This window comes from Talpa europaea (assembly GCF_964194135.1).
Source record: "Talpa europaea genome assembly, chromosome: 3".
Lineage (NCBI taxonomy): Eukaryota > Metazoa > Chordata > Mammalia > Eulipotyphla > Talpidae > Talpa > Talpa europaea.
The window spans coordinates 62,353,229-62,367,675 of record NC_140069.1 but is presented as its reverse complement, the minus strand read 5'-3'; the positions used below and the strand labels follow the sequence as shown (position 1 = coordinate 62,367,675).

Sequence of the window (14,447 nt, the reverse complement as noted above, 5' to 3'; positions counted from 1 at the left end):
AACTTTCCACATTTTCCTTGAGTGCTAGGACATGCAGAACTAAATCAACCAATTGCAAAACTCTCTTACTTTTCTCATTGCATGATTTCTGATTTGTATCTTTTATATTTTTTCTTTATTTTTTCAATAATACTTATTAATTTAAAGTCACAAAATTTAGCAATGTGTACAAAGCAAAAATATTGTCCACAACTCTGCTAGACAGCCACCATTAACACGGTGCGGCACATACTTAAATTTTTCCTACTAGTATAATAAATATGTATCCGTATATATATTTTTTAAAGATTTATTTATTTATACAAGGATTGGGGTACAGGGCTTCCCCTGGAGGCGCAGGTGGTTGACCGGCGCGCTGTGAAGCTGTCCGCAGCCTTTGCAGCGCTGGTTCGATCCCGGCCAGCCGGCAAGGGCCCAACATGGCGTGGCAGACGTCTCCTGTCTCGCCCGCTGCTCCCCTCAACAGTGTATTTCGTCAGTCTTCCTGTTCTGTTCCCCGCTCAGTCTCTGGAGAATCCTCTCACCTTCCCGCGCATCTGGCCTATACCCTGGTTCTTGTATAAAACAAATAAATAAATCTTTAAAAAAAAAAAGAACTAGGGTACAAGTTAGAGGCGTGGGATGGTGCGAGGATTCACCAGTGACAGATAAGGGAGCAGAACAGGCAGATGGACCGAAGACCACATGGTCTGTCACACCACGTGGGCCTCTACTTGGCCGGCCGGGAATCGAACCCGTGCTGCAGAGGCTGCGGAAAGCTTCACAGCGCTGCGCTGAACCAGCGGCACCACTGCGGAGGCCCTGTATCCATATAAACCAGTGGCATTGCATATGTATCTTACAAATAGTTTTTTCACTTAGTAATAGGACATAATAATAATTTTTCGATGCTAATAAATCCAGAACTACAGAGCCAAGTTCAGTGGTTGTATAGCTTTCCACTGCATGGATGTATACATAACTGAAAAAAATATCTACCCCCTAGGGTAGATAGCACCACCCTAGCCCTAGCACCACCTAGGGCCTCCCTGGTGGTGCTGGCTGTTGAACGCAGCGCTGCGAAGCTGTCCGCAGCCTCTGCAGTGCGGATTCCATCCCCACCAGCTGGGGAGATACCCACATAGTGCGGCAGAGCTCTCTTGTCTCCCCCACTGCTCCCCTCAATAGTGTATTTCAGTCAATTTGCCTTTTCTATTCCCCTTTCTATCTCTGGTGAGTACTTTCACCCTCCTGCACATCTGACCTATATCCAGGTTCTTGTATGCATGAATAAATAAATCTTAAAAAAAAATCTATCCCCTAGATAACTCCTTCAGGTTATTTTTATCTTTAAATCGTAAATATCTTACTTAACTGTTTGTCTTTTTATTGTAAGCCCCTTAAAATTGTCTTTCAAAATCTCAGGTGTAATGAATGAATAAATGAATGAATAAAATTCTAGGGATGGCCTCAGTTTTACAATTATAATTAGCTTGCGTTAGCATTATCATGTTTTCTTTATGATGCTTTATGATACTTTTCTTTATGATACTTTTCTTTATGATACTTTCCTTTCTTTCCTAGGTCTCAGCCAAAATGAGCGAAACTCCTCTTAGTTTTTCTATGATTCATCCAACTTCTTCTGAAGGTCAAGTGTCTTCCCAGCGCCATGTGAACCTCACTCATCCTGTTGTGGCCAAACGGATCAGCTTCTACAAGAGCGGAGACCAGCAATTCGGCGGGGTTAAGGTGGTAATCAATCCTCGTTCGATGAAGTCATTTGATGCTCTGCTGGATAACTTGTCAAAGAAAGTGCCTCTACCTTTCGGGGTGAGGAATATCAGCACCCCGCGGGGAAGGCACATCATCACGAGCCTGGAGGATCTGGAGGATGGCAAGTCATACCTGTGCTCCCACGGCAAGAAGGTTCAGCCAGTAGACCTGGAAAAGGTTCGCAGGCGCCCACTTCCTTGGCTTAGCAGTCGGGCCGTCATCACGCAGGCTCACCGCGCCCACGCAGCTGCCGCGGCTGCTCCCCACATGCTGCGCGCCCCGCGGAGGCTCGTGGTCTTCCGGAACGGCGACCCTAAGACGAGGCGTGTGGTCCTTCTAGGCAGGCGGGTCACCCAGACATTTGAAGCCTTTCTGCAGCACCTGACAGAGGTCCTCCAGTGCCCGGTGACTAAACTGTACGCCACGGATGGAAGAAAGGTGAGCGTTCTGCAGGCTCCTCTCTTTTGAGATGAGAAGCGGAGCGAGCCCCAGGAAAGGGAAGGCCTCGTTGGTGGGCGCGCGTGAGTGTACGCGGGTGCGCTGGATGGAGAGTGTGCATGTGGGAGCTTGTCTGTGTGTTTTTCCACGTTCCTGGAGGGTGCTGGTGCTCTTGGGTGGAGGGTCAGAACTGGACGAGGCTTTGGCCAAAATCGTGATACTCTTTTTTTTTTCCACCACGTACTCCCTTTCTCCTGTTCCTGAGCACCAAATCTAATCCTATATTGATGATATTTCTTGAAAAGGAATAGCCAACAGCATATTTTATTAGGTATAGAAAGCGTTTTCTTAGGATACCTGCAAATAGCATCTCGAGGGAACTTCCCCATGCAACTGACAGTGTTTTTACAGGAGCTAACCTTTTAGGCCCTGCCCTGCCCTCCAGGTCCTTTCTTAGCTGGCTGAGGGTAGACATTTGGCTACAGCAATATACTTTCGTGGGGGAAGTACAAGGAAGTACTGCATATGTTTTAGATTTCTTTAGTTAACAGAAGACAGGTTTCTTCAGCTAGTGGGTAGGCTGAATAAGGTCAGTAAGGATGTTGTTTGTAACCAATCCATGGACATCCCCTCCTTCCTACCCACCTCCCCCAACCTCCCTAGCTTTGGTATTTTCAGTTATCATTGGTTTGGTGAGGATACCTTTCAAGCTTGGGAGGTTGTTAAATTGATTCAGTCAGTTACAAAATTACACATGGAAAGAACTAAACTCCCGTTGCTTATGTAGGGACAATAACTCTTTTATTCCTTCTAGGTTCCTAGTCTCCAGGCCGTGATCCTGAGCTCTGGGGCTGTGGTGGCAGCAGGAAGGGAGCCATTCAAACCAGGAAATTATGACATCCAAAAGTACTTGCTTCCTGCTAGATTACCAGGGATCTCACATCATGTGTACCCCAAAGGAATTGCTAGGTCAGAAAGCAGAAAGAGTAAGTCACTTAAATAAATACATCGCCTCAATTTATTTACATATTTATTTTAGCTCTGATGTTTTTTATTTCAACAATAAAAATCCATGTTAAATGATTAAGTGACATTAACTTAAACCACTAAGTTCCTTTATCACAGAAGAGAAAAAGAGGGGATTAAAAACATTTAAACTGAAATTAGTTTAGTTTACAGAAAGAGTCAGAGATTTGATATATTTTTCAGACATTTCCAAATCAATCAATGATGTACCTGGTTTTCGTAATTTATTTTTATTGCGGTAACATTGTAGTTTATTTTTATTGAGGTAGCATTGGTTTACAATACTGCATTTGATTTAGGGAAATAGATTCACACCTCTTCAGCTATATTTTACCAGATGACATAGCTATTTAAATTGATGAGTTTTTTCTTTTTTGGGCATGTATATCTAGATAAAAAATCAAAATGCTAGCATTTCTTGATTTGGAGAAGAGTTGTATGGAATGTGTGTAAATGACACCTTTGGTAGTTAGAGGGTTTTCTCTAAATAGTACTGGTGAAATATCACAGCAGAGCTTAGCAGGTTAGTTGAGTGATTGCATTTTAAAAAATGTCTAACTACAAACATGCTCTAATTTCTGAAGTTTTCCTGAAGTTATTCCAGTAAAAATCACAGGTCCTTAGATCCACCTTTTATTTATTAAAAGACAAAAAAAGGGGCTCTTGTAGCCAATCCATGCTGGTTAATAACAATTTAGATCACTACTTAGGAAGTGCTGCATAGGGTGACACTGTGTTTGTGTAGGGGAGAAGGAAGCCCAGTATTGTGGGGTTGCCTGTAAATTCCCTAATTATGTCTTTACTCATTGTGTTCAATGTGTAAACTCTATGTTAATGCATTGATTGGCATTTGTTATTTACATTTTAGTTTTTATTCTATTTAGACAAGTAATCATAGGCATTTTCAGTAATATTAGTCTCACTACTTATTGGTAAAATGGGTGAAACCCATCTATTATTTTTTGTTGTTACTTAGTTATTTTATGGATAAACTCAATAGATAATTATTTTTAAATTTTGTAGGCATTACCTGCCAAATACATATTTTGCTTACCATGGTACAGTTTCATCTTGATCATTTTACCAAAATGTTTTGTTTCTGATACAGGGTGCTGAGTATGATTTATAATGACTTTAGGGAATCTGAGAGCTTTGTTAATTTTTACTTAAAAAAATAGAGTCAAAAAAATTATAAGTGAGACATTTTCATTTAAAATTTTGATGAAAGTATAGCCAAAATAAAAGAAAATATTTCTGGGCTTATATGCTACAAAGTTAAAAGTATTTAATTGATGTCAGGCATGTGAAAGTCTATGTAAAACAACTAATAGGAATTTGATTGAATTTAAGGAATATGAGTGTCAAGGTTATCTCTGGAGATACTTACTAGAAAGATAACTAGATATTTGGTCCTGCCTAGCCCTGTTTTCTTTTCTGCTCTGTATTAAATCAAGTGTCTTGATTATACAAAGTAAATGATAATACTTATTATTTGATTAATTTAGCCTTTAAAGTCAATAGTAAAAATGTTTTAGCATTCATAATGTTATATAGATCTCTCACTTGGATATTCACAGGTAGGAAAATGAATACCACCACACATTACTACTTGCTTTGTTTGAATATGTATGTAACACTTGGTTTGATTTCAGTTTTAGTTTTGGTAAACAAATGAAACAAAACAAAACTTCACATAAATCTCTATTTTTGCTAGAATCTTTAGCAATTTATACTTATTAAAATTGTTCAGTTCAATTGTTAAAATTAAAGTAGATATAGGTTCTTTTTAAGAGTAGTTTGTAGAAATGTATCAGATAAGACATTGATCTCAGCCAATGAATCCATAGAGGTGAGAAACAATATCTGACTATGAAATTTAGAAAAAAGATTTTTTTGTACTAATTCATTATTTTTTCTTTTCTTTCTTTGCTGCCTCTTCTATTGGATATTTATAATTTTTTCCCGCATTTTATTTTGTTGTGGGGGCATCTTTTACTCTTAAAATTTGAAAGTGAATACACATACACTTTCAAGTCCAAGGTCCCAGGTTTATTGTGTTTCTTCTGGCAATATGGATAATAATGGTTGCTACTCAGACCAGTCTTTTGCTCCTGAAAATTACTTGGCCTTAGAAAAAAACGATTCTCAGAATTTATTAATATGTCCTTCTAAAGATGATGTTGAAAAATCAGTTATCTTTAATGATGATGGCACTATGACAATTGAGATGAAAGTTCGATTTAAGATAAAAGAGGAAGAAATCATAAAGTGGACAACAACTGTCAGTAGAGCTGATCTTTCTACTAGTGATGAAAAGAGTAAGATAAGCAGTTTTCCAGGAAAAACAGATGATGGATCATCTGGTATAGAGATTGCAGCTTGCTCATTGTCTGCAGTTGTCTCACCTATGGAGAAAGGCAATAATCAAGATGGCACTTTGGCAGAGGAGATAAACACTCAAAAGACAGATCAAGAAGTTGAAACTTGCAGTTCTGCTAATTGGGAGAATGCTGCTGTAGACACAGATACCGTTCAGGGAACTCAGGATCAAGAGAAGTGTCACTTTTATAGGCCTCCTACTCCTGGACCTAGGAGAGTGAGACAGAAGAAATCTGTCGCAGGGAGCATGACCTTAGTATCAGAAACTGAAGTTCAAGAGAAAATAATTAGACAGAAAGATAGGGAAAACAAATCTGAGTATCACATGTTCACATGTTCGTGCAGTAAAGTTTCATCAGTATCTAACAAACCAGTACTTGTTCAGATCAATAACAATGAGCAGATGGAGTCATCTTTAGAAAGAATAAAGGAAAACAAACTGCCCAAGTCAAGCACAATAAGTGCTGGTGTTGTAGAAATTACAAGTCAGAAGATGTTAGAGATATCCCATAATAATGCCTTGCCGCGGACTGTATCAGAAAATTCAGCTCTGGTGGAAGGTGTAGTTGATACTGAAACATCAGACAAACAGCCTGGGATCAAGAACTTCAGTAGTTATGGTAACACTGATGATAGGTTCAGTCTTATTTTAGCAGATACAACTCAATCTTCAGATAATAACTCTGGCACTGACAAAATTTTCTCTGAGACTCCATTTGCAGTAGGATCCTCTGCTGTCACTTCAAGAATTAACAGATTAATTAATGAATTTACTCATTGTGGTTTTACAAAACTTCCAGAATATAAAAAGCAGATTTCATCATCTGTTGCCAGCAAAAAGAAAAAGAAATCCCATCAGCAAGTGATAGATTCTTGTTGTCAAGATGGGGACATTGTAAGCACAGGACTCCCCAGTAAAAGCAAGAGAATAAGCAAAGGACGTAGAGTTACAGAGGAAACTATATTGCAAGTTACACATAGTCCCCTTAAAGGAGGGATGCTTTATGAGGGAGACCTCCATGCAAGTGAGACGGTATTTGAGTCGAATTATTTTTGTTCCCACAATAATCTCAGCTCTGTGAATTCCAGGGATATCCATAGAAACAAATTAAATACTACTCCAAATCCCAAGCTTCAAGGACTTTTAGCCAAAAGAAAATCCAGACCACTAAACAAATTAAGTTTATTAGGAGGACCTACAAAAATAGAAATTGATCAAGGAGACAAAGTATTTCCCTATAATGCATTTAAATATTGCAGAAATACTTTGGAAAATAAAAATTCATTTTCTATGTTTAACATTCTTGAGCAAAAATCAAATACATTTTTGGGACCACAGGCTCATACAGAAATGACATCTTGGAATTTGAGAGGAATGGCAGAGAAGAATTTAGATTCCAAATTGAACTCACACGTAAATTTAAAAAGTCAGAGAAAGCACAGAGGAGCTAAGTTGAAATCAGGCACAACTATAAGTAAACAACATGCTACAATCAAGGCAAATTCCTTAACTTCTTTGAAAACAACTATTTTTCCTGAGGATGTTACCCATCATTCAGTTCAAAATTATAAACAGGGACGGTTGCAGATCATAAAGCCACATCCAGCCTTCCAACCTAGAAAGTCAGCTCCAATATGCAAAAAGGGAAGAAATGTGGTAAATTTTAACAGTGGTCTTCTAGGAAATAATTCCCATGCAAATTCTGGGAAGGGAAATAATTTTGTTGTAGAAAGTGATAAGCACATAGCTAAAAATGACAGTTTGGTAGGAGATAATCTAGGCAAAGAGGTAGGTAAATCTTTTAACAAAGTTAACAGTGAAGAACTCCCCAAAGATCTCTATGACAGCCATAGTGGAACTCTGAATGATGCTTACTTGCTTTCCCTGCATGAATATTGTACTTTGTCACAGTCAGTTATTGGTGATCATATTACTAAAAGTAAGGTATATGCTGAAAAGTCAGTACCACAGGTAAATCTTATTTACCAAGAAGTAAACTTAGCTACAAAAGGGCAAAGTGTAGAAGTTGCCGTTCAAGTAGATCCTATGGAAGAAGACACTCCAAAAGACCTTTTATCAGTCCTGTTGCTTTACCAACTACAAAATTTAGTTACTAGTATTCACAAGACACAGGATGGAATTGTTCAAATGCCAGTTTCACTTGCAGGTGTTCCCTTTCCTTCCACAATATGTAATTCATCCACTAATGTCCTTTTAGCTTGGCTCCTGGTGTTAAACCTAAAGGGAAGTATGGATAACTTCTGTCAAGGTGATCCTCACAAGATTACCAACAGAACTTCAGAAATACTTGCTTTGTTGGAGGTTCTAAAGCACATTGCCATCACAGAGGAAGCTGATGACTTGAAGGCTGCTGTGACCATTTTAATGGTGTCAACCACAAATCACCTTGGACTCACAGAGAAAGAACAAAACATAGAGCCAATAGATCCTTCTGCAAATTGTTTGATCCCCCACATTCTGAGAGTTCTAAAGTGCACTGAAAATGAAAAAACACAGAAAATTTGCTTAGATAGAAGCTCCTCTACCAGTGAGGATTGTTCCCTGAAAGTCTGTGTTTCAGAGGTGACTTGTTCTCCTTGTGAGAGGTACACTGTGAATAAGACTGACCATCCAAAAAAGACTTGTAACCCCAGTGATACTTTTTTCCCTAGTGATGACTGTGCTATGAATCAGACCTACCTGGATAAGGCTTGTTTCCTGGGAGAGATCTGTTTACTTACTGATGCTGTGGCTTCCCATAAAGCGTGTGCTCATGAGGAAAACCTTATCTATGAGACATCTTGCCCAAATGATGAGTCCTACATTCCGAACAGAGTCTGCAATTGCAGTGATTTTCCAAATTCTAAAGAAAACCCTTATACTGATAATTTGGAATCAACTGAAGTATTAGAACGACTTGATGAGGTTCAGGAAGACCTAAATATTTTGGCAGACCTAAGATGTAAAAATGACTTTAATTTGGTGGTGCCACACCACAATACCAGTGATTTAAGCCATTGTGACTTTTTCCTAAATGCAACTGAATCAGAATTTGATAAGAAACATAGTTCTGTAGATTCTCAAAATTGTTCATTAAAGAAATTCCAGCAAAGAAATGCATATACATCCTTTGATAAGGAAGAACCAAAGACTTCTGAAGAAACAGGCTCAGTAACCAACAGCGTGACATCAAGTGAAGGAAACATTTCAGCTTTAGAATCTTTTGAAGAATTAGAAAACCAGGACACTGTTATCTTTAATGCGAAGGCGAATGCAAGAGAGCAAACCCCTGAACAATCAATCAAAAAAAAGCTAGTGGGCAAAAATTTGAAAATGGTGAAAGTCTCAAACAGGAACATTGTAGAAGAAGAAAGTAGGAATGGTGTAATTTGTGAGAAAATCAGTAGGAAGCTGGCAGCACCAACACCTTTAGTATTTTGCTGTGATTCTAACCAAAATACTGAAAAGGATCTCAATGAAGGAGACACTAAAATGAGAGTTAAAGTGATGGTGAAAAACATGGAAATTGGAAGTTATTCAGGGTCCTCTCTTGATTTTAAAAACTGCTTTAAAAGTAAAGTAAATTCTGCTTGGTTAGACTATCCACTGGACAGTGAGAATGAGCACCCACATAATTGCTCCAATGATACTGATGAGGTGATTGTCCAAGATAAAGGATACAATCAGGGATTTGTTAAAAGGACAATAGAAACACTTTATGGTAAAGCACAGCTTATGAAACCATCTTTTTTTCCTGGGTCTATAAACACATCTCAGGTTTATCCTTGCAATTCTGTGGAATTTCAGTGTGCTAGGAAAGTAGGTCTTTATGATTCTGAAGGTCAGTCATTTGACTCTTCTGTACAGATACCTAGTAGTTCATCTGTGCTGCAGAAATTTCAGGAGGAAGGACAAGATAAATGTCACTTTAATGACATAAGGGCCAGTTATCATGGAGGAGATGTTGTGGAGCATGAAACAAAACAAAATGAACATAAAGTCTTCAGGAATATAGAGGAAGGAGTACTGATTGACAAAGGCAAGTGGCTCCTAAAAGAAAATCATTTGCGAAGAGTGTCATCACTTGAAAATTCTGGCATATGTGAAAACATGTACACATCAGTGGATGCTTTACTTGGTAATAGCAGCAGTGAGGTGCCATACTCACATTTGGAAAATTTGGGCACAGCTGCAAGCCTGGCTGAACGATCCTCCTCAGAATTGGAGGAACTGACTCAAACTCTTGAACTGAAATGCAATTATTTTAACATGCCTCATTGTAGTGACTCTGAGCCTTTTCTTGAGAATTTGGTAGATGTTCAAAATAAAACTTGTGCCAAGGTGAGAACACGAGATCACTTTGCACAGCAGAAAGGTAATCAAATGTCGGAAAGAGCATGCACATCAGTCACTCATGTCTTTACACCAGGTGGTAACAAAGTTCATCCAGTCTCTAATGATACCATTAAAAACCAACCATTGCCTGGTCGTGATGTAGTTCATGGTGCACTTCAGGAAGGTGACTCTTTGGATAAACTCTATGCTATTTGTGGTCAACATTGCCCAATACTAACTGTTACTATCCAACCTGCAAATGAGGAAGACCGGGGATTTGCATATTGTAAATATTCTGATATTGAAAACTCCTTGGGTCTGCATTTATGGATGAAAATAGAGCCATATTTTCTACAGTCAAACAAAAACATGCTTAGAGATGAGAACAGAAAAGCAAGTAGGAGAAAAACATTTATTGATAATGCCATTAGCAAAACATTTGATAAACTTCATTTCAATAACATGTTGGACTTGTTGGATAAAAGAAGAAAATTAAAAAGAATGAATTTCTTGGATTTAAAGAAAAAAAATCTCAAAAAATTCCAGTCTCCTTTAAAGAAAAAGTTTTATGTAAATTTCTTGTATACATTGTTAGTTGTAGATAATGTACATTTGACACACTTCAATAAATCAGACCCTAATAATCAAAGAAATGAAGTATATGAAAGAGTTGATGAGAATAACAACTTATTAAATAACAGATTCCAGAACCCAAGAACAAATTTTAACCAACTACTAAGGGAAATATCAACTATCATTTCTATTTTGAAATGCTTGGCCAAGCCTGCCTATTTTGCCAAGTTGAGACATCCTTAAATTTTAGTGACAGAAATAGAATATTTTATATTTTTGAATATGAAAATATCTTCATTTGGGAAAGGAAAACCAATTAGATTTAACTGATCTTGAAAGTAGTGATGAATGAAAAGATGTATAATTTCATTATTAGCACAGCTAACATTACCATGCAGCCAATACATGTTTTCTTCATAATAAGAGGAAGCACATGGAATAGATATGGAGTAGACAACCTCTGAGAATTGTCACTTCTTCAAAATGAGTTTAAGCTTGGTCTGTTCTTAATTTTTTCAACAATTATAGACTCCGTTTCTATTCTGCTATTTGGAAAATTTCCTGTTTTTCTTGAATGTATGTTATTTTCTGTATCTGTTACTTCTAGGTCTGCATGTTCCCTAAAGACAAGAATTATGCATATATACATATTTACATATTTTTATATGTTGTTAGTATAGTGTGAAATATATATTGTATGTATTGGTGAATAAATGGAATAAAGATAGCATTAGATTACTTACTAATTTTAACTGCTGATTTGATTAAGGAATGATTGTCAGATCTTGACAACAATCTCAGGTTTCTTATGCCAAGTTGATTGAGTGTAGTTTATTTCTAAACATCTGTCTAATGAACTTGCAAGCATTTCTGTGGGACAGGAATCACTATTTACCCTCATGACTAGAAGTAGATGCTCTACTACTAAGCTGCCTCTTTAACACATTGCCTATAAATTACAATCTTATAAACTTTAGGAAAGTGTCAGGAAATCCAAATAGATCAAGAAAGAATAGGGGGAAAATTTAAGACATGCTTTGTGAATGAAAAAGTAGCTGTAATGCATTTATGGAAAAGAGAAATGTGCCTTTAAAATTCTCAAAATTGAAAAATAGTGGCATAAGAGGAACATAACAGATTTTATTTTGTGTTTATCTGCATTAATGCAAAATTTAGTTAGATCTAAATAACATTTTACTGAGAAAAGTAAATTAGATTGCTAACCATGAATTGTCTGTTTGAATACTTTGGTGTTTTATCTGGGATTTAGCAGGGGAAGATTTTTTTCTTTAAATTACATTATTTTTTATTAAGATAACATTATTTTACAGTATTGGATATGATTTAGAGGTATAGGTACATACATCTTCAGATAAATGTACAGCTACCATAAAAGCACCCAAATCCTGCACCATAGTGAATTGAGTTCTATTCACCATTTCCTTTCTACTCTAGCAACCCCCCTCTGATAGCCTCAATTCTAAAGTTAGGGTTTGTTTTGGTTTAGTTTTGTCTGTTCTTTTGCTTTGTTTATATTTTATGTATGAGTGAAATCATCCTGTGTGTGTCATTCTCCTTATTTTGCTTATCACAATTCACTTTGGTTCAATCCGTGTTGTTGCTGATGGCAGGATTTCATTTATTTAATAGCTGAATAATTTACTATTATTATACTAACTTTGGCACTTAATGCATTTCCATAGCTTGGATATTGTAAATACTGCTACAGTGAATATAGGATGCATACGGGCTTTTAAATTAGTGTTTCTGCATTCTTTGGGTAAATACCTAGGAATGGAATTGCTGGATTGTATGGTCGATACGTTTTTGATATTTGAGAATTCTCCATAGTATTTTCCAGAGGCTGGAAAAGTCTATATTCCCACTGACAGTGTAAAGGATACCTTTTTCTCTACACCCTCACCAATACTTCTTGTTTCTGGTCTTTTGAATATGGGCTATTCTCACAATTGTAAAATGGTATTTTTTTGTAGTTATGATTACGATTTTCATGATAAATAATGAGCATTTTTCATGTGCCTATTGGCCATATGTATGTATTCTTTAGCGAGGTGTCTGTTTAGCTCTTCTGCCCATTTTTTGATTTCTTTTTTGTTGTTGTTGACGTGTGTGGTTACCTGTAAATACCAGTCATTGCCACATGTAGGACATAAAAAATCCTCTATTTGGTAGGGTATCTTTACATATTTTTAAAAGATTTATTTTATCTATTTATGCATATAAGAACTAGGATGTAAGCTAGAGGTGCGGGAGGTGAGAGGGTTCACTAGAGACAGAGTGGGGAGCATAAAAGGCTGATCTACTGAAATACACTGCTGAGGGGAGCAGCGGGTGAGATAGGAGAGGTCTGCTGCACCATGTGGGTTAGTTCCTGGCCAGGGATCAAACTCATGCCACAGTGGCTGGTGATAGCTTGATAGTGCTGAGACTTAACCCCTGTGGCACCAGGGAGGCCTTATCTTTACATTTTAATGACCATTTCTTTGACTCTGCAGCAGCTTTTTAGTTTGATGTAGTCCCGTTTGTTTAGTTTTGCTTATATTCCCACTGGCTTTGTTCTCACGTCCTCAAAGACATCATTGAAGCCAGTGCTGTAGAAGCCAATGCCTATATTTTAGGTGTTTTATGGTTGAAGGTCTTGCATCCAAATTTTTAATATATTTTGAGTTAATTTTTATGTGTGCTGTGACAGAGTAGTGTTGGGTTTTTTTTGTGTTTTTTTTTTAAATTATAAATTTTATTTCTATATTCCCCATACAATTGCAACCCCCCCATCTGACCCCAATCCCTCCCCTCCCGCTGCCCACCCCCCCAAAAGTGTCTGTGATTCATAGTTTTTTGTTGATTTTGATTTTCACTTTCTTATAGTTATTCATTTTCCTGGTCCCTTATTTAAGTTTTCTAGATTCCTGCTTTGAGTGAGACCATCCGGTATTTTTCTTTTTCTTTCAGGCTTATTTCGCTGAGCATGATCCCTTCCAGCGCCATCCATGTTGCTGCAAATTGCATGTGTTTATCTTTTTTGAATGCTGAGTAATATTCCATGGTATATATGTACCACATCTTCTTGATCCAGTCATCTATTTTTGGGCATTTGGGCTGTTTCCAAAGCTTAGCTATTGTAAATAGTGCTGCAATAAACATAGGGGTGCAGGTGTTCTTTGGAATTGATGTTTCTGTGTTCTTTGGGTAAATACCTAGGAGTGGAATTGCTGGATCCTGTGGAAGCTCTATGTTTAGTAGGTCCAGAAATCTCCACACAGCTCTCCATAGTGGTTGGACCAGTTTGCACTCCCACCAACAGTGCAGAAGAGTTCCTTTTTCTCCACACCCTCGCCAACATTTGTTGTTGCTAGTTTTTTTTAACATGTGCCATTCTCACTGGTGTACGAAGGTATCTCATGGTAGTTTTGATTTGCATTTCCCTGATTACAAGTGATGTTGAACATTTTTTTATATGCCTGTTGGCCATTTTCATTTCCTCTTCAGAGAAGTTTCTTTTTAGCTCTTCTGCCCATTTTTTCACTGTATTATTTTCTTTGTTGTTGTTGAGTCTCATCAGCTCTTTGCAGATTTTAGTGATCAGTCCTTTATCATTAGTGTTGTGTGAAAAAATGTTCTCCCAGTTGGTGGGGTTTCTCCTTGTTTTTGTTATTGTCTCTTTTGCTGTGCAGAAGCTCTTTAATTTGATGTAGTCCCAGCTGTTTATCTTTGCCTTCACTATCACTGCTTTGGGTGATGTGTCTGTAAAGATGTCTTTGATGTGCATATCCCGTAGTGTTTCGCCTATATTTCCTTCTATGTATTTTATGGTTTCAGGTCTTATGTTTAGTTCTTTAATCCATTTTGAGTAGATTTTTGTGCATGGTGTGAGATAGTGATCAAGCTTCATTCTTTTGCATGTAGCAGCCCAGTTTTCCCA

The 14,447-nt window shown here is 37.5% G+C and overlaps 2 protein-coding genes across 2 annotated transcripts in view; both read left to right on the top strand.

Annotated features, from left to right (window-relative positions):
* Positions 1-1,384: 1,384 nt before the first annotated feature.
* Positions 1,385-14,447, top strand: part of RP1 (RP1 axonemal microtubule associated) — a gene marked incomplete at its 3' end in the record, with an annotated part of 246,194 nt that continues 233,131 nt past the window's right edge. The window contains exons 1-2 of the mRNA XM_084230564.1: positions 1,385-2,190; positions 3,005-3,176. Of these exons, the coding sequence (XP_084086690.1) occupies positions 1,576-2,190; positions 3,005-3,176 (787 nt within the window). The 5' untranslated portion in view covers positions 1,385-1,575. The remainder of the gene's footprint in view (positions 2,191-3,004; positions 3,177-14,447) is intronic.
* LOC311168232 (oxygen-regulated protein 1-like) lies at positions 5,222-10,824 on the top strand (the record flags this gene model as incomplete). Its single annotated transcript, XM_084229608.1, is given in 4 exon segments — positions 5,222-6,865; positions 6,935-10,361; positions 10,527-10,681; positions 10,684-10,824. Coding segments are annotated over 4 exon segments (5,367 nt in total), but the record flags the coding sequence as incomplete, so codon positions are not given.